The sequence below is a fragment of the Macadamia integrifolia genome, chromosome 2 (assembly GCF_013358625.1).
Source record: "Macadamia integrifolia cultivar HAES 741 chromosome 2, SCU_Mint_v3, whole genome shotgun sequence".
In the NCBI taxonomy this organism is placed as follows: Eukaryota; Viridiplantae; Streptophyta; class Magnoliopsida; order Proteales; family Proteaceae; genus Macadamia; species Macadamia integrifolia.
This window is the reverse complement of record NC_056558.1, coordinates 12,445,683-12,466,247: the sequence shown is the minus strand read 5'-3', so window position 1 is coordinate 12,466,247 and position 20,565 is coordinate 12,445,683. Positions and strand designations below refer to the sequence as shown.

Here is a 20,565-nt window from a genome sequence, read left to right as displayed (position 1 = left end):
ATCAGTTCTTTGCTTGCTCCCTAAAGACCAAAGATCAAGCCGCAAACAAAATCTCACTTTTAATACAACGGGGAAGAGCTTCACAATTGGACGAGTACAAATTTGAACTCAAATGGATAAAACCAGGATCTTCTGGTGTTATATATTTTTCAGTCTCAATTATCAGGTGAATGGAAATGATTTAGCAAGCAGAATCTTTCCCCTAAATATTCCTTCCTCATGGCCTATCAATCTATATTCCAAAATTTAAACCAAAAAAAAAAAAAAACAAATTATTACTACACTCACCAGTGCTTCCCTTCCAACCTAATCCAGAGATCTTAGCATCAAATTTCCCTTTTGCAAATACACGTCGCCAACTAGAATTTTGTCCTCGTCAGAAAATATGGATGGGTGGGGGCAAGTGCAAATGATGAATCAACAGGTGACACTACCACAACTATCTTCTACTGTTTGCAGTCTTGGCTTTGCTGAGGTCGGCAAGCTCTTCGATGAGTTTCCTTTCTTCATTGCTCAACCTTTTTGGGATCTCGACTTGAACACGAACCAACTGATCACCCCTCATGTTACTCTTATTTAGTAGTGGCACACCTTTCTTTCCCATCACCAGTGTCGTGTTTGGCTGGGTACCAGGAGGAATCTTCAAATCGACCATGCCATCCACAGTTGGAACCTTAATTGTTGTCCCTAATATAGCATCAATGTATGACACCTTACAGGTGTACAAGATGTTTGTGTCTTCACGTTTGAGTACAGGGTCTGGAAGAACATTAATAACAACAAAAAGGTCTCCAGGGGATCCACCTCTCTTCCCAGCATCACCTTCTGATCGGACCCTCAATCGGCTACCGGAGTCCACACCAGGAGGGACTTTCAGACTAATCCGCTTTGTCTTCCTGACTCGCCCATCCCCTCCACATGTATTGCAAGGAGTGAATGTCTCACCAGTCCCTTCACAAGCAGAACAGGTCATTACTTGCTGGAAAACCCCTAATGGGGTCCTAGCCGATGAAACAACTTGACCTTGCCCACCACATGTGCTACATTTAGTTGGCTTGGTCCCAGGCTTTGCTCCTGATCCACTGCAGTTACCACAGGACTCAAGCCGGGTTACCTCAATCTCCTTCTCCACCCCAAAAACTGCTTCTTTAAAATTCAAGACCAAATTATAAATCTGGTCATCGCCATCCACTGCCCTACTTCTGGAACCTCTGCCTCCCATACCCATGCCACCCATACCTCCCATGCCTTCAAATAATGACTCAAACAGATCAAATGGGTTGCTGAAATCCTGTATGAGAAGGTACACGTTAGTAGTCTGGAAAAACTGAAATAGTAGTCAATGAATTTTTAATCAGCAATACTCCTCAATGTAGGAAGGCTTTCAGATTGAAACAGGGAATATTTATTAGAAAACAGAGCATCCACCACACTTGATTTTGGTCCCTATTTTCTCAGTTCTCTGTCCAGGTTCCTGATTTAGTGTTTGGTGTCATTTTTGTGCCTTAACATTCTCAAACAAATTCTATTGCAGGTAGACCTGTTGGCCTGCAGGTTATAGTTCATGTTTCTTTTTAATCACAGCTTTCAATTTGGGGTTAATTCTTTATTTGTTGAATTCTCAAATTCCCCTGATTAGTAGTGATTATGAAGGATGAATTATCAACCAGACCTTGAGATACAGTTCTATCTATAGTTTTATGAAGCAGCAGCAGCAGTTAAGCTCCATTTTATTGCATCTTTCTGTTTAATATTCTTGGTTTTTTATGCAGTCAGAAAGCCTAAAGTTCTCCACTGCATTATCGACCCCCCACCCCCCGCCCCAAAAACAATACAATAAATAAATAAGTAAATAAAAATGAAAAAAGAAAAAGGGAACTTACCCCCATGCCCATACCAGCACCCTTAAGCCCAGCCTCTCCATATTTATCATACAAGGACCGTTTCTCATCATCTGACAAGACCTGCAGAAAATGTTACTGGTTGTAAGCAAATAACTCAATCCATGGGTGTCAAGCCTGTCACAGTTCAACCAAGAATCATAATCATGAACCAGAATTACAATAATACCAGCCTCTTACCTCATAGGCATTGCTTATCTCCTTAAATTTCTTCTCTGCTCCAGGTTCTCTGCAATAGAGCAAAATGACTGCCCATGAGTTGTAGGATCAAAGACAGAAGGCAATCATAGAAGCATAGAACATTCATTACGCTACTCCTTAAAATAAAATCAGAATGTCCTTCAACCAAAGAATAGACAACGGTAGTGTACATATTGCACATGAACACTAACTCGGTGCCAAGGGGAGGGTTTTTTTTTTTTTTTTTTTTTTTGGGGTGGGGGAAGAACCCTAAGTGAACCTGATTTAAATGTTCATGCCTAATTACAGTAGCTAAGGGCTAAGGAGTGGCATCACAAGCTTCCAAAAGTCATCTGGCCAAAGCTGTTTCAGAAAATATATACCAACATTTCTGAAAGAGTAACACAATCCTCCTTGCTTCTTTTCAAACTCACCATCAACTCCCCACACCATTAGTCCATTGTCCTGAAAACAGTAGTCCAGAATGCTCACCAATTTTTTAATGAAAACCCAAATATGCCTTTATCTCACTCCAATGCAATTTACGCGGAAAAAATGGATATGAAATTTCTTTCTCCCACAATCTCCCTTCTCTCTCCTCTCTCTTTCCACCCCCAACAGATCCTTCTTTTGACCATACAGGCATTCGTAGAGCAAACAACCACAGCACAACACCACAACCATATAACATGTAGGGGGAAGGAGGGAGGACATACTTGTTAACATCAGGATGGTAATTCCTTGCAAGCTTCCGATAAGCTGAATGGAGAGAAAGAAAGTTTGTTAGTAAGTCATGCATAATAAGATAATAAAAACTTGTGGAAGCTTAAGAGTTCTGTTGAATTTTCATAGCCAATGCATGAGTAAAGGAACAGTGAGAAACATAGGGAAATATTTGAACCAGTACAGGCAAAAGATTAGTCACTACATATTTGTGTTCCCTACAGCTTCATTGGAACAAGGTTTCAAGTATCAAGATTGGGTGAAGCACAAAGACGACAATCCTTATTGGGATAATGGGATCAATCTTGCAAGTGGGCTGCATGAAGAAGGCCCCAAGGAATCTTAATTAAAGAAAGCAGACAAGATTTATTAGCTGTCTTTTATTTCCTAGTTTGCTTAATGATAGCTAAATCAACTTAATGGTTTCAAATAGTATTGGGATTTTCTTTTTCTTTTTGGGATAGACAGAGTTATTAGAAGCCTATAAAAGGTATGCATGATATCCAAATTCCAGAAGAATACAGTGGCTTTGATCATGTTACGGTTTTGAAGAGGGATATCTTAATGAAGAATTTTCTTTCTGGTTGCGCATTTGACACTTTTTTTATGTATTATGAATCTGGTTGAGTATTTAACGCTTATTTATGTATTATGAATATTTTCAAGTTCTTTATTTCATTCATCAGCACCACCAATTTCCTTTGTTCATGTCCACAGGCAATAATTTTGGTACCATCCCATTATCCTACTAACCACTCACTTCCTTCTTCCCCAGATAAAAAATCCATCACCACTTCTTTTAATCTGCTTCTGCAATGTATAGCAACCAAGGACTGTAGCTCTGTACTAATCATCATTTACAGCCATAGAATCCCACCCTTCAATCCCGACCCTGCCAATCACACAGAAATATGTTTACTTTTGAAATAAAGTCCAAGCCCTGAGAATGTACTTCCACCCAAAAATGTTGTTTGTCTTCTGCAATCAATGAAAAAAAAAAGGATAAATTCATAATTACCAAAAATTCTACAGGGTTTTTTTAATTTATTCATTGGTATTTCCATGAGACAGCAAGATGGACTCAGATGCAAATATTTTGGGTTTATTTCAAAGTTTTAAGAACTAAGTGAAAGAAACCTAAGGATCATTTATAAGCTGGTGAACTCAGACAATTTGCATTTCCATTATATGCTAGAAAGTACAAACCTAAAAGCATAGTAGATGCTTTAGGAAAGATCTAGGTCTAGATCTTGACATCAGCACAGTAGATGCTTTAGGGAAGACAATCAACATTCCCATTATATGAGAAGATAATTGTATATGAACAAAGAGTTGGAGGGTTAAATAAAATTAGCTGAATCACCCATATTTTAACATTAATTGTCACTCATTTCTCATCTGTTATGGGTATGTGACCAGGAGTCGAATCAACCTGAGCCCTAAAACTTAGGATACATAGATAAATATCTAAAAATGAGTGTGGTATGTGGACAAGGAAAATATGTATCCAAAAATTGGGCATAAGACAGACTAACAGTCTTTTAATTATTTATATAGTTAAAAGAAATGGAAACAAGCGGTTGTTTAAAATAAAGGTCATATATGTACAAAATAAAGCCTGAGAAGATAATTGTAAAAGAACAAATACTTGGAGGGTCAAATAAAAATTAGCTGAATCATAAAGTCTTATTATGTGCCAAATACCCATATTTTAACATATAATTGTCACTCTTCTCCACTTGTGCTAAGTGGTATAAAAAATAGTGGTGAACCAGGTATATTCCACAAAGAGGACAAGGAGATGAACCAAGTAAATTCCACACCTTCCTCTCCTCCCACCCACCCACTTTTTATTTTGGAAAGATTGATACCCCCTGCTTCCTCTTCTCTCACCCAATTTCAGAAGCAAATTAAGAGGTGGTGCATTGTGGACAAGTATTAAGGAAGGGATCTGACATGGACTCCATACCTGCACCCATGTCTCGTCATGTTGACACAGGGGCTTCACGGTAAGCAGCCGTGTCCATGTGACAGGCCATGTGTTCAACCAAAAAGTGGTATTAAGATTAACAGGTCACTGTATTCTACTCAAAAAAAAAAAACCATTAGAGTGGCCTACGGAACAACTACATCATTTTTCCTATACAATTGGTATGTGAAATTACTCAAATCTCAAAACATGGTACAACTAGTGATAAAACTACCTAATAAAGAATAAATCCAGGTGAAATGCATCGTACAGAAGCAAGGAAAAAAATTTACATCAGAAAACTTAAAGAACCATCCCTATAGAAAGGAATCTGGAATGTGCACTTACCACTTTTTATTTCAGATTTACTTGCACCCTTTGACACACCAAGAACAGAATAATAATCCTGTACATTTAACAATATTAACACAAATGTTCATGAGATTCAACAGCAAACAGATTGTTTAGAGAAAGGAAACAAAAGGAAACAACATAGCAAATTGTACCTCATATAGTCACAAAATGTCACTAGAAAGCATAAGTTGAAGAGGATACTCACACTGTCAGCTCTAACAATGAGCCTTGCACCCCTTTGATGACGAACATTTTGAATTGGCCTTGTACTAAACATTGCATGCCAGGAATCTTGTGACAATAAGCTCGAATTTTTTGATGCCAAATATTTTATCTTGCCTGAAATTCTGCACATGGGATGATAAAATATAAGTTAAGTTACTCTTACAGAAATAGCAACAAATTTTTTTCCCATTACCATAAACAAACAAATAATTTATATACAATTAACAACCAGTACTAAATAACATTCAATCAGGTTTCCTGAACCAGGAATACATTGATACCAAATCAATATTGAAGTTAAAAAAAAAGCAGAATAGACGGACATATCTGGCTGATAATTCATTCTCAGAATCTCAATTACCCATATTCACTGCCTTCAAATATTCCAAGACCCTGCTGCTTCAAATGTAAAAGCACTTACCACTAGTTCCGTTGGAAAATCCAGTCTTACGAAAATTAGATCCATTCGAGACATCTTAACCAGAAGAATATCGGAGAAGTGATATCCAATTCAAGGAGATTAGAGGCCACAGAAGAACCAAAATCATACAGCCTGGATCATTTCAGCCAAAGAAACTGCCTGGATTTGGGGAAAAGGTAATCTGGAGTCTGGACTATGAACCTTTGGAACAGATCGTTTCTCCAAATAAAAATACCAAGTTAGTCTCTCTCTCTCTCTCAAAGTCATTTTAGGCCTGCCCCTTCATCCTTCAATTCCTCCAATCTGAATCCTATCACACCTCCTTGCCAGAGGATTCAGAGATAATTGCTGCACATGATCATGCCACCTCAAACAACTTTCGCTCAACTTATCATGTATCGGACATTCGGACCTACCCTTGGTTACCTCTAACATGGTCATTCCTTATTTTATATTTTCTAGTTTTTCATGTTGGGATCCTCACGTCAACCACATTAATTTTATTCATATGTTGTTTATTCACCACCCAACATTCCATACAAAGAAGAGCCAACCAATATACCTTCTTTAATCTAACATCATCTACCTTTAGCTCTTACCAAGATCATTCTGGTTCTCCACTTCTATTATCAAGTGGTTTAAGGCCTTTCCAATGAATTTTCACAAGTAGCAGTACAAGGTCATATGATATAACTGTTCAAGTTGCCTTACTTAAAGCTAACTATCAAGTACTTAAAGCTAACTATCAAGTGAACTTACTACATAGATTGGTCACATAGTCGGTCAGTCAATTGCCAGAATCATTGGCTAAGCAGGCATTCATGTGACATAGTGACAACTGACATGCCCATGTAATCTGCACTGTTCCTTTCAATTCTTAGGCTGGGGTTCAGAAAGCCCCTAATTTTCTTGACCAATCACATTTCAAGCAGAAGTTACAAAACTGGAAGTTTCTGGCACGAATTAACATATCTGGATCTATTTCAGAGATTATCGCAGTCGCTTATTTAGGAAAATAAGCAGCTGGAAAACAATTTTTTAAAATAAGTTTAAACAGATTCTCAACAGATACACTAGTCTTGTACCATCAGTAAGAATATTAAGGGAGAATGTTTTCTGTCCGGGAGCATACCCTACACCCCCAGGACCCCTGTGTCTATCCCTCTCCTCCCACTGTGTAATGACCTCCCCCCACCCCCTTTAATTATACCAAAGGGGGGCTGTGAGTGAGTGTTTCCTGCCGGCATAGCAACACTCCCGGATAGGAAACACTCTTCTACTATCAAAGTTGCAGGTACATAAAACACTCCCCCAGCAACCCAATCTAACAACCACAACAAGCATCTAATTCAAACAAGATTTTTGGTTATGATCTTAAACCTTAAGCCTCCCAAAGACAACCAGTAGCAGATCAAAAGAACATACACAGAATTAAAAACAAATCTCAAAAACTACCTCTGGCAAACCTAGCCAAACCAGATATCATCTTCACTTTCAATCTGTTAATAGACTTTACCAAACAGACCCCAACTTTTCTATCTGAATTGGTTTCGTCAATAGACTTAACCAGGCAGATTTTTTTCTATAACCATTATATTTACCTCTTTCCAAACCACCACCACCACCTCCACCCACCCACCTGATGCAGATAAATCACTTAATGGCTTATTTTATTGCAAATAAGTCTTGGGTTGGGTTATGCATGTGTTGGAGCTTGGATCCCATGGGTTTTCTTTGTAATAGGCCACTTTATGGGTCTAAAGTATAGGTAGAAAGTAGGAAAACGAGATTTAATTCATCAATTTTGTTAGAGTCCTATTTTGAGTCTATTTCCTTTGTTATTTCAGTTTTAGTCAGTTTAGGTTTCCCTATTAGTGAATGACTAGTTAGTTACCTACTCCATGCTGGAGTTATAGTCCTAGTCCATATTGGAGTTATAGTCCTAGTCCTATTATGAGTCCACGTCCTGCTAGGAATGTCTAGTCCTAATTGGAAACTAGCTCCTAGTTATGATAGGATTGCTATTCTACCCTCTTTAAATAGAGGAGCCTATTTACTCATAATTTGAGATTTGAATAAAGATAATTTGCAATTTATTGCTTAGAGCATCTGGGATGGCTGTGGGTGAGAAACCCAGGCTGAGATAGCCACTTCCTCTCCCACATTCCCTCATTTCTTCTTGTTTTCAGCATTCAATCCCTTTCCTTTGTTCACTGTTATTGCCATCAGCCTTCAAGAAGAGCCGATTCTATCCAGCATTACAAGAGCCATAATCGATCAGCAAAGAGTTCCTGTTCTTGAAGAATCTTCTCAATTTTCTCTCTCCTAGGTCTGAAAATCAAGAAGGTAATTATCTCAAGATCTAGCCATCAGAAGTCTTCAATTTTTGAGGTTTTTGTACCCTCCCTAGGGACTACCTACGCCCAAGAGTGCAACTCAATTGGAGCCCTACAGACTTGGCCGCACCTCTAGTTGGATTGGGTTTCCCTCCTTGTGGAGGATGGCCCAAGTATGCTCACCTTCTTTAGGTGAAGCTCATCTTTGTTTGAGGCCCATAAGGAGGGCATTTTTGTCATAAGAGTATTGATGAGGATTTACTCATTTAATCTTGTTCATATAATACGGTTTAAGTGAAAACAAAAGAGAAAGTGAGAGTGGCTATTGGCAAAACTTGGAGAAGAAGAAAAAGAAAAGGAGCAGAAAAATTCTGGGTTAGAGAACAGTTCGCAGTCATCTTCAAGAGCTCAATCGAATGGTCATCCGTGGTCCGATTGAGCTGTTTTTTTGACAGCAGCTTCGTAACACACCGATCTTCATTTTGTACAGTGTGGTTGTCGTTTTGAGTTTCCTACCTCAATTTTTTAGCAACGTTTTCGTTGCCCCTGTTTTGGTGAGATCTCCTCAATTTCTTCCTCTTTCTTTTGAGATTTCATCTTGTTGATGATGTATGCCAAGGATATGTTATTCTTGATGTTTAGAATGATTGTATGCCTCTAATTTCAGTTAGAGAAGACTTTTGTGTATTCCCATTATTTGGAGATAGTGGATTTTAGTGGACTACAGTCCCGTGGTTTTTACTCCTCTCATTGGGGAGGTTTTCCACGTTAAATTGTTAGTGTTGGTGTTGGTGTGTGTGTTTGTGTCTATGGTGGATTTGTTCACTGATTTATGCATTTAGTTGTTTTCTTGGGAGCTTGATTATTGCATGCATTGTGTTTGATAAATTGCTCCATCAAACTCTACTTGATTGTTTCCTATTAGGTTCACCCAAGAGAAGAAGAATTTGTTCCGTTCTTTTGCTAACCGGGTACATCTCTCAGTTAGTCCCTTTTCTTACCCATCACCTCTCTCTCTCCAGCTCTATAGCAGGTCTTTCTCTCTCCTATAGGTTGGGTTTTAGGCTGATTTTGCTCCTGTATGGGTATTGTATCCTTGGGGGTTTATTTGATGGTCTTATTTCCTTGTTTCCTGGTCTTATTTATGGTTTTGTTTCTTAAGTATCTTTGATTGTAATTCCACCCATGGAGGTTGTTAATTTTTGGGATCTATTCTGTTGGGTCTTGTGTGGGTCATTAAGTTCTGTGGGTCATAAGTTCTTTGGGTTATAACCTGCTGGGGTAGTTTATTTCTTGAAACCTACTCCTGCATTACCACCCCCCCCCCCACCAAAATAAAAGTATCCAAATTCCCAGGTCGAATCATTATGATCCAATTATGTTTCTGGGAGTTCTTCTCAGCCAAGAACTATGACCAAAACAGAGCACATAAAGTAGAAAGTGGTATAAGATTTCTAAGTAACAGAAACAAGAAACAACTGACCTGAATATGGAGAAGTTAAACTGAAATTAGAAGAAAACAGAAAAGAGAAGAAAGCCACAAAACTGTTGACCATGAAAGAATTGGTTTCCCATCAACCAAAAGGAAGAGAACCTTTCCTTCTTACCCAAAACCATCACCATAAACCTAGATTCCATTACCCAAAGTTCGATTACAACCAAATATATGTAGGCTAAAATTCCTAACTCAAGTTTCCCGAATCTTATAAAGGCCCTTCCCCAAACAAACTCATGATTTAGAAATTTCCTAAACCAGGCATAACAACTCATTCTATTAGTAGCAAATAACCCAAAACTCAAACTAATTAGGAATGCATAACCTGTCCATGTAGTACAATTGCAATCCTAAAATTAAAAGATAAGCCCATGGGGCCAAACTAAATCATTTTGATTTCAATTATTTCCTCTATACTGACCCAAACCACAACAAACCCCCCCTCCCAAAAAAAAAAAAAAAAAGATATATTTTAGTTCTAGCAGATAATGCAACTACAGTCAATTTTCTTTGAGACATACAAACATGACACTAGGAGTTGCCCCAAGGCCCCCAGCCACACAATCACTCATGGAAGTTGGCGTCATAAAATGTCCTAAAACTATTTGAGTAGGAATTTTTAGGACACTGACAAAAATGCAAGGTAAAAATACAGATAAAATTTTTTTCTTGGACAAAAGGGAAAAAAATTCAACACCACAATATTTGTTCATTGGATAGGCTCCAAGTCAGGATGGATCGGTGAGTATCATTAAAACATTCCTTTCCTTCACAAACCAAGTTATTTTTACTAATATCCAAAAGAGTATTGTGACTCCACTCGAGCTTCCAAAAGCTTCTGTAAAGGTTAAATTTTTCTTTTAGCTGTCGTCATCTTCTTCTTCCAAGCTAGAACTACAGAAAATTTTTACTTCAAGGGTAAAAATAATCATCCAAAATAATTTAAACAAACATATATTAAACAAGAGTCTAACAGTTACCATAAAAGCAATAATTAACAAAGCATGGAGAATTGCAAGATACAGTAACTGAGGAACAAATGGGGCATAGTTTGAGTGCAAGGATATGAGAAAGATTCTCCAATTGGAGGCATCCCTTTCTCGGGACAGTAAAACAGACAGTCTCTTAGTTGGACTGACAACCCCAAATGAGAAAGATTCTGCAATTGGAGGCATCCCTTTCTTGGGACAGTAATACAGACAGTCTCTTAGTTGGACTGACAACCCCAAATGTCATGCTCATTAAGCTTTCTGAACACGTCTGTACCTGCCTCTTATCCTCAACATTGATACCAGGCCCCTATAGCCAATCTGGTCTAGAATCAACATATCATTTCTTACTAATAAGTAATATAGAAATACTCACCCACGTTGGGATGACATCAACAACTTGTTCGTGACTGAGGGCCTTAACATAGTTTTTGGTTGAATTCCCCATTGAACAACCCATGTGCTACCGCAAGGTACAATCGCCATCCAAGATATTCTCTGCAAGGAAGGGTTCTATCAGGCTTACATAAATTACCAATGACAATAGACAAAAAGTAGTATGAACAAAGACCATGCTCCCATTGGGACCCATTCTTTGTATTATATGAATTTCTGGGCCAAAAGACAATTAACTCTAAATTTATTTTAACAAGGGAAAAAAGGCTAGTGATCAGATAATAACAAAAGCCCAAACCTAACAAATGGGAGGCCCATAGAATTCTATACCACAACTCCATTGTATAGCTAGTCCACTCAAAAGTTTACAGATCTAGGCCTTTCCCTAAAGGCAATGAGGCTAAAATGTAGCTTTCTCAAGCAAAACCATGTCCCCAAGGATGGCCATTAGAGGAGGCAAGCAACCAATGACAACAGCAGAATCTTTGTTCTCTTAGGTAGATCAATAATCACGAATCTTTTTCAACATGCAGCATCAAATTCATCTTAATGCACCATTCCATAAGTTCTACTCATGTTTGACATAGGTCAACATACACACATATTCCTCCATTGAGTATATTGTACAAACGTATTCCCTACGATTCAAAAACAAATCAAGAGATTGAGCCCATGGATTCTGTCTGAAATTGACCATTACTTCATCAGAGTGAGCCCATGACCTAAGAAGTAACGGCTTGGATATGGCAAAATTATACACTGACTGGCAAGTAATTATACGAGTAAAATTGTTGTATCGTTGTAACTTTTCTGAATGATTGTAAAAAATGTTGCAAGTACAGATACAACCAACCCCCCCCCCCCCACACACACACACAAAAACAGAACCCATTTGTCAATCCCTCTCTTAGTTATATAGTTAGCAAATTCCCCCTCTCGCAGGGGCAGCTATTGCCCTCCTCTTCAGTTAGATAACCTGAATTGTGTAAGATTAGGGTTCCCATCCTTCAATGAATAAATTCCTTATTTAGGCAATATCTCATCAAACCTAGTAGATAGATTGAGAAAGAGACGTATTTAAAAACCGCATAAATCGCTTTAAGCGTCAGTTCAGTGATTGAAATGCATAAAGATTACATAATAGCAATCCAAAAACAAGCAAGAATTCGAGACTCCAACTCGTTAGTCTTCGCAACATCAAGGAGAAGCATTGGGGGGAGGAGATTGGGAAATAACATAGTAACTCGTTCGCAGTGAAACTAAAAACGAAAGCAATACGCATTGAAGCTGAACCTGCTTGTCTTCTTCTTCTTCTTCTTCTTCTTCTTCTGGGGTAGTCTGCTACTTGTTTTGACGCCTCTTTTAGTATTTAACTATTAAGGGTGTTCGGGCGCTTGAGACAGAAGAGAAGAGGTGCTCTGGTGCGGGCCTTGACGACTATAGAGGATGAGGCTCAAGCTCAACAGAGGAGGGAAGGAAGGGTAAACAAGAAACTTTCCAGAATTAAACCTGAGAAATGGGTTTGCTGTGATGAAGTGATGATACCCAAGTGCTGATGTTTGTTGTGAGAACTTATCTAGACTGTTCGATATGTTTGTTTTGAGATCTTATCTAGACTGTTCGATCACCATCCGATCACATGTGATTAGCATCGGCTGTTCCAAATTCCAATTACGATTTTCCCTAAAAAAATGGGCTCGGAAAGAAAAGTTGTGGGCCCCATGTGATGGGGTACAAAGGTAAGAAACGGTAACAGTGCCACAGTGGTAATTAATTTTACAGTGGTAAAGTTTTTCCAAAAAAAAAATCCAGTCCGAGAATGTTGGGGTTGCGCTGGCACATAGGTTTACTGGTTGAGAGCCCCTTGAAGTGTATGTCCAAATACTCTTAGCCGTTGGATGTTCATTGTGCTGATGTAGTGGCTGCATAGGATGTGGACTCGCAAAAATATCACTTGTCTCATGAAAAGTGGAATAACAATCCAATTGATATTTCTAAGTGTACTCCCATTGGCCTCTATGCTCGTCAGAGACCTCTCCTCCAAAAATAATATTAAGAAAATAGAATGAAAAAATAACAATATAATCAATATTGTACATTTTTTCTGCAAATTCATACTGAATATGATAAGACTTTTAAATAGAAAAAGAAACGTAACATGACCCTTACAACTAGGCATAGTGTAAGAGGAAATGACCGCCACCTTCAGGAAAAGTGGAAATACCACATAGGGATGTAAATGTATCAGATTCATCTTGGATTCATTACTATCCAAATCCTAATCCACTTACCAAATGACATATCTGAATTTGATGTGATATTCGATGGAATGTTAAAAACTAATACTATATCTAAAATCCAAGAGTTTATCGGATCCAAATATTATGTGATCCGACTAGTAAACCAATCTGAACTATATCAATTATGGAACTTCGACTCCGATTATCAATTTCATTGGAAATAAAATGCTGCCGCGTGCCCATTCTTAGAAAAGAGCCATTTTGTTTTTGGCGGTGGATTAATGGATTACATATATAACAAGGAATTAGAAAATGTCAACTTATATATATGGCAAAAATGCAATAATGGAGAAGAAGAGGAAAGTTTCAGACTCTTACTAATTAGGATTATGGACTTATGGTTAGGCTTTGTTATCTAACTTTAGGATTTGATATATTGTTAAAATATCCTCGTAAAAGTGTTTATAATATGGGTAATATGGTAATATATCATATATTTTTTAAATAATATTAAAGTAATTATATTTTACAATCGGATACTTAACTAGCCAAATAATATCCACTCTGAAATGGAAATATCTAAATCGAAATCCGATTATTTTTCAGACGGATTCAAATATTATTTGAAAACCACAATTCTAGATTAGGAAACCATAAATGGATTCGAATATGGATTAGATACGAATTCCCGGCTATCCATTTACATTCCTAAAACTACCCTTGTTGATACTTTTATTAGTTGTGCTGGTGCAAGGACCACGTTACCTTTTAGGGAGCTCTCTATTGACTTTAAATAATGGTTGGGTAGAATAATTCCCTTTCACATAATAGACAAAATATTATAATGCATGTCTCTTTTTTTTTTTTTTTTTTTTTGTGCAAAGATCCGGAATCGTATTGAACATTTAAATGAGAAAGCTACATTATAAGATTTAGAATACCCTCTGAAAAAGTGGACTTCTAAAACCCCAATAAGGGTGATCAGCTGCCCATTTCAAAATAGAATAGATAACAACATTCAAGATCTAGAAACATGAAAAACAAAGTGAGACTCAAAACAAGTTTTATTTGGTTTCGAAATCTTATGAATAATCTTTAAAATATTCCACTGATTTATTCTCGCCCACTTTTATCCATCAAACGAACAAGTCTAAAGAAAACCATTTAAATGCTCTTTTGCCTACCGAATTCATTTTGGTAATTGTACCCAACAAATAATAATTTCATTTTAATTACAAGCTAACGCCAACCAGCGCACAATGGTAAACTGTAAACATGACTTTATGATTGTTTGGTGATTGGTGAGAATTAATAGCATTAAGTGTCTAAGGAGAACGTTCCCACACGCACGTGTAGAGTAATCTCCCACACCAAATCACCAATGATAGCATAAAAAATTATTTCACCAACAGTAATCCACACGGTCAAGGAAGAGGGAGAAAAGAAGCTTAGAAGGCAACAGACAACTTAGCCCAAGTCCAAATACAAAGGGGCTGCTTTTATGGGAACCCTCTTCCTATTATTAAATAATTTTTGAAAAAAAAAAAAAATATTAATCCACAATGCCCCTATCCGTCTCACATGGGGGCAATGGAATGATCACTCTGACCCTCCCCTTGGATGCTTGTGCAAGCATTTCCATTGCCCTTCGCACTAACACGCAGAGCCAACAACCAAACAATAAATCCCTTCCCATAATTCTTAGGAAAAAAGAATGCCACTGGGCTACATATCATATGCTAGGTTCTCCTATCTTTTTATCCTCTCTCCTATGAAATGATATATCTATCCCTATTGTCAGTGAAGAGAGATAGACATAAGGAGGTGCTATCATCTACTACGTAATTGAACAGGGAACTCAACCCCTTTTCATTTATATCTAACCTTTTTAATGGGGAATTTTTTTTTTTTTTGGGTGGGAAAATACGGTTCTTGCATTGTTGCATGTACAAGAGGACCAATGGGGGTGCACAAGGAAACATCCATAGAGATGTCATTTTCCCTTTCATAAGGGGCATGCCACTCATTTCATGCCTCCATGCATCCAGCATAGGGGCGAGACTCCCCACAAAAAATTTTCTCCCTTTTTTTTATTATGCCACTGAAAGTGATGTAGCAATTTTTTTTACTAGAAACAATGGTCTAGATCAGGCACAAGTCAAAAGTTTTAAAACCTGATTCAATCATGGGAAAATAACACTACAAAATTCCTACACCAAAACATATAAACCGGAGATATTACCATGTCATCACTAACCCCCATAAAATCAAGAATCTCATCCTTGTTGATGCTACAACACACACATTGAATGGCCTCTACTTTGGTGCAAGGGCCCACACAACCAGGTATCGATCTCTTGCCCTTCAATCATATATCTGTCTATAATATAACATGCACGCTTTCTACCAAAAAGATATAACATGCACTCTCTTAACAATCCACGCATGAATGTGCACCATCTTGGTAACCCTGGACTTTTCAGTTACCAGTTGTTTTGTCTTTTGAGTCAAGTGGTTCCACCTTCCAAGCTTCACATAAAGTACTTATATGGGCCTATGGAAGTAGACTGGTTCTTGTTTAGCACATCAAATTCCTCTATGGAGAATAGGACATTATCATCATCCTTGAATTGGCACCCAACTCAAGGCTTAAAAAATTGAATTGGGTTTGCTATTAGCCTCCAAATGGACTGGATGAACAGTTTCAAATAACATAAGCACATAACTGAGATGTAAACATGGAACTGATTTTCCGAGTAAAATGTATGGAGAATCAATCAAAACTACCAGGAAGAAACGCACAAACAATGCTGAGAGACAGAGATCACTGACACAAGTTCAGTGAGAAACATGGACAACTCCTTAACCGGAGAAAACATTTGTCTGTTTTACTTTTACCCTAATTCAAAAGTAAAGAAATTTGTAGTTAAACAAGATAATTGGAGTGGGGCCTCGTAACACTTTCTTTAGTAGTCAAAGGGGTCACACCAACAAAGAAGTATAATTAAAATGCAGATAAACACACGTAAAACAGAAAAACTGAATAAAGGAACCTCCATAGTTTAAGCCCCTAACTCTCAATATCTCCTCTGCAATCATGATGGTCTCGTCCCATTGTGCTAATTAAGAAAGAAAAATCAAAATTAAACTCCAATTGTGTTAGATAAATGTAAACACCAACTGACTAAACACTATTCTTACTGCAGGCCCTACTGAATTCAGACATGCTCCCATTTAGGTTTCCTTAAGAAATCAGGGGCATCTCATGAGGTTGGATTCAGTGTCGGTGACATCTGCCTACAGTCCAAACCATTTAAATCCCCAAAAATGGGATCATAGATTGGCTGTTTTTACTTGGCTACACAACTCATGCAGATCCTGCTTTTTGAAAAGGGAAAAGGCTCAGGTAGATCCAGACCAAATTGGATATGTCTACAATGACATGGGCTTAAGAATTAAATGTTATTCGGTTGAGAAATGTCATCTTGATAATCCAGCTGGGAGTACAAACCTTCGAACATTGAACATGTAGTGTTGCAAAATAATAAGGCATGCTGATTGTTTATTTTTGCTCAAAAGAAATGAATGGAATGAGGCTATGGGCAGACTATTTACATGCAAAAGATAGCAACTATATTAGGCAAGAAAGATGTTCATTGTCCTCACCTTACTGGTTACCATTACCACTCACACCAAATAAGAATTCTTCCAAAATCTTATTAGTTTTCATTGGTTCATTCTGAGAATTCCCAGTGCTGAAGTTACTGTTATTCCTTGATGCCTTACTCACCTCAGCAAAAAAAGCAGGGGAAGAAGTAGAATGTCCCAACCACATTTCAGACTCATGCTTTGCTGCAAATGCCAGTGTGGATGACAGCGCCTTCTGCGATGAGCTTTGGACGGATTTATCATTCCCTTCTGCTAATGGAGTCATTGAATGACCAATAGAAACTGGGGGTTTTGACAAACTTACTGCAGATTCATTAGGATTTTGAAGCTTGTGTGATGCACTTAGGTTCTTCAAATTGCATAATTCAACTCCATCTTGTTTGGAAGGGAAGCCACCTCCTTGTTGCTTAGCGGGATCACTTAGTGGCACCTTTCCCATAGAGAGAAATCTAATTCCACTCGGTGGTACTGCAGGGGGAGCCCTCCCCAGCATCTCATTCAAGTTTTGATGCTTGTCTGGTACACTTTCTCTCTCCTGATTGCAAATTTCTATGCCATTACATCCATTGGAAGGAAAGTCACCATGTTGCTTCCTATTAGAATCATCTAATGGAGTGTTTCCATTCACTAGAAATCTTATTCCTCTGGGTACCTGAACGAGTGGTTTCAATCTTTTCCCAACCACATTCTGATATGGTTTGCTGTGAGGGATGGTTCCCACAGAGAATGGCACCCATACAGATGTGTCTTTAGACAAGTTGTTGACGTTACAACAGGAGCTACTATCAATGTTCACCTCCTTCCTTAAATTTCTATCAAGCAGAGCTGATGACTCCAACTCTAGTTTGCCAGCATTCAATGATGTAGAGGTACCTTCCTTGGGTAGTATCTGGAATGTACTTAAACATTAATATTACTTATAATAAAATGCAATATAAGACCTTAGCAAACTGGTTGATGATAAAATGAAGAACAATACTAAGAAAGGCAAGAAGGTTTCTTCCACGCACCGCCAAGCATAAATATTAGCTCAAAGCTACTGGATTTTAAGGACTAGAGCAGTTACCTTGTGTGAAAACAAGCATTTATCACCTCTAATGCAAGAGCCTTTTGACATGTAATTGTCACAGGGATAGTTGGAAAGCTCATGATCAAATGGACAATCATCCCCTTTCAAGCAAGAGTGATATGCAAAATGCTTGCATGGCTGCAATAAGCAAATGGATCAGAAAGAGAAGTTGCTAAGCCAAATTAGAATGATATGAGAATTTCACGTATTTGAACAATGCAGCATACACAATGGAAAGATGAAGGAAAGTATGGACATGAGTTAAGAAGGCAAGGGGAAGACAAAGGAGCAAGAAACAGTGAACTCTCTCGTACACCAATGATCTATCAAGATATTTACACATATCTGTGAAGTATAATCTATCTAGATGTGTATGTGGGTGGGTTCATAGTTGACTAGGCATCCAGGCTCCCTTTGCTCGAAGGGCGCCTTGGATGCCTAGACGGCGTCTAGTTGCCTTGATTTTTCCCCCCTTCACCACCTTGGTTGTCCAGCCGCATTGACAACAACTATGGGTGGGTGATGGGCTTTTGCATTATTACATGGAATGTTAAATGAGGATCATTCTTTAGTAAATGACACCATCCAGGGAGTTAGCTTGCCTATTCTAATTGTCAAAAAATCCATTCATATTTGGGAATATAAGTTACAACCTTTGCTTCCTGGAGTTCAATATTCGCCCTAGCATATAAGATTCATTTTATTGACTTGCCTACAAAGCCATACAAAACCAGATCAAATTCAATCTTCTTCCTGGCAAAAAGATACATTATACTGAACTTGCATTCACAGTCAGAGAAACGCAGTTGTCACGGCATCTAGGCAACAACCTGTCCCTAGAATTTTCACACCAACAAGGCGACCTAGGAGACACCTTGACAACTATGAATCGATCAAATCAAATAAAAATCAGAGGGGAATGTCATCACAGTTAAATAGAAAAACTCAAGTTAAAATGGTTTGGTCATTTTTGCAATTCAATGGAATGGAATGTTAATGGTAGGTGCTACAGAAAAAGGCCCCTCAAGGTGTTATACCTCCGAGGCCTGCCCTTCCCAGTCATCATCCACCTTGTTACTATTACCAAATCTCCCTCTACCATAATCCACTGGATCCCCAGAGAGGATAGCAGTCTCAACCTGCAGAATTAAGCTTTAGTCTCATCCCAGTCAAGTACCAAATCCCATTAGGGCCCAACAAAATTCACTCCCTTGTTTAGTCCAATCTCTTAAAGCTACCTTGATGCCAGAATGTGAGGACAACCACCTTCACTAGCATATAGAATGGGAATGATCTGTCTTGAAATGCTATTAACTATTAGCTAGCAGCTAGCAGACCTATCAGGTCCCTAAAAGGTAGAACTTACATAGAACACAACTAGAATTTGACTAAAACTACTAGCATCATCTACAGTTATTTAAGCACAGGAATACAATACCTTGTACTCGTCAAATGAAAAAGTTCCAGCAAAATTTTCACTTCCCTAAATAGGTCAGTTAAACCAGACTCAATACACACATTGTCTTGACTATAAGAGAGTATAATATTATCATCGGACAGAAAATTCTAATGTCAGACACAAACGAAGTGCACCAGAATGTCTATATCTACTATAAATTGACAAGTTTAAACCTAACACCATAACAAGTGACCAGAAGTGTACATATGGACATGCAGCAGTTGGCACTATAAGAAAATCTACGATGCTAAATGATACCCAAAACAAAAAAAAAATCTTATAGTTAAGTCAAATGACCATACCATTGATTTTGTCAAGGGAATTGTATCATGTGAAAATTTGCACAAATCACCCTGAAACCCAAAATTAGGAAAAATTTTATTAAATGTCAAGAGGCAAAAGAAGGCCGGGGACAAAAAATTCTGAAAGACAAAGAATGAAGAACAGGGAAAATCAAACATTAACAGCTTGATAACAACAGAACAATACATACAATTTCTATCACTAAAGTATTAAACATTTATCGGAAGATAGGTCCCATCATGCTTATAAGGGGATATATCCAAGAATAGCGGCTGGCCATATGACAAAAATTACCTTCATAAATGTAATGTTTGCTCAAAATTATTGAACATGGTCAAAAGAGAAGCATAAATATTTTTGAGCTGCAGAGGTGAAAGAAATGGTAAATAAATGGGAAGGAAAAGAAAGCACCGGCCTGGAGAAGCATGAAATAAAAAAGCTAAAGACAGAATGTTTCCATAACAAGAAGAAATGAACCAATGAATATTTACAAAACTACAATGACTTAATGTTCAGCATCAACAAACAGTGCCAAAAGAGGGGCTGAGGGAGAAGTAGTCATATACATGGAAAGCAGAAGACAGCAGAAGCCCTGATATACAAGAGCCGAGTTGCAAATACAGTTCCCATAACCAGAAGAAAAGGACAAATTCTTATAGAACCTTATGGCCTTAATTTTCTAAGTTAACAAACACATAAGGTCTCACATTAAGAAGATCATTCTTTTAGTCATCCTGGTTGGAACTAAGAAGGTGGAAACCAGTTGCGTGTTTACAGTGGGGGTGTGATGTAGGGGATTCCTAGGTGACTAGGTCTCCTACAAGATTAACTAACTA

The 20,565-nt window shown here is 38.0% G+C and overlaps 2 protein-coding genes across 6 annotated transcripts in view; both read right to left on the bottom strand.

Annotated features, from left to right (window-relative positions):
* Window positions 1-113: 113 nt before the first annotated feature.
* Window positions 114-12,549, bottom strand: LOC122072099 (chaperone protein dnaJ A6, chloroplastic-like). Its single transcript, XM_042636642.1, has 8 exons — window positions 12,283-12,549; window positions 10,970-11,091; window positions 5,333-5,474; window positions 5,122-5,179; window positions 2,798-2,840; window positions 2,082-2,130; window positions 1,884-1,964; window positions 114-1,291 (listed from the first exon to the last, which is right to left on the bottom strand). The coding sequence occupies exons 2-8, from the start codon at window positions 11,077-11,079 to the stop codon at window positions 440-442; spliced, it is 1,335 nt and encodes a 444-aa protein (XP_042492576.1). The 5' UTR covers window positions 11,080-11,091; window positions 12,283-12,549; the 3' UTR covers window positions 114-439.
* A 3,416-nt stretch (window positions 12,550-15,965) lies between these two features.
* Window positions 15,966-20,565, bottom strand: part of LOC122072156 — a 26,330-nt gene continuing 21,730 nt past the window's right edge. For 4 of the 5 annotated variants that reach the window (XM_042636724.1, XM_042636722.1, XM_042636723.1 and 1 more), the window contains 3 exons: window positions 19,729-19,779; window positions 17,965-18,105; window positions 16,691-17,787 (listed from right to left, as the gene is read on the bottom strand). In XM_042636724.1, coding sequence (XP_042492658.1) covers window positions 16,897-17,787; window positions 17,965-18,105; window positions 19,729-19,779 — 1,083 coding nt within the window. In that variant the 3' untranslated portion in view covers window positions 16,691-16,896. Of the gene's footprint in view, window positions 16,349-16,690; window positions 17,788-17,964; window positions 18,106-19,728; window positions 19,780-20,565 lie in introns of those variants that run through there. The other variant, XM_042636721.1, reaches the window with a different exon arrangement.

Excerpts from the sequence above, each read along its gene's own strand:
- LOC122072099 (XM_042636642.1), bottom strand. The coding sequence starts at position 11,079 with ATGGCGATTGTACCTTGCGGTAGCACATGGGTTGTTCAATGGGGAATT. Across the intron at positions 5,475-10,969 it reads TTGATGTCATCCCAACGTGG|AATTTCAGGCAAGATAAAAT; the intron begins GTGAGTATTTCT and ends TCCCATGTGCAG. Across the intron at positions 5,180-5,332 it reads TCATTGTTAGAGCTGACAGT|GATTATTATTCTGTTCTTGG; the intron begins GTGAGTATCCTC and ends TTAAATGTACAG.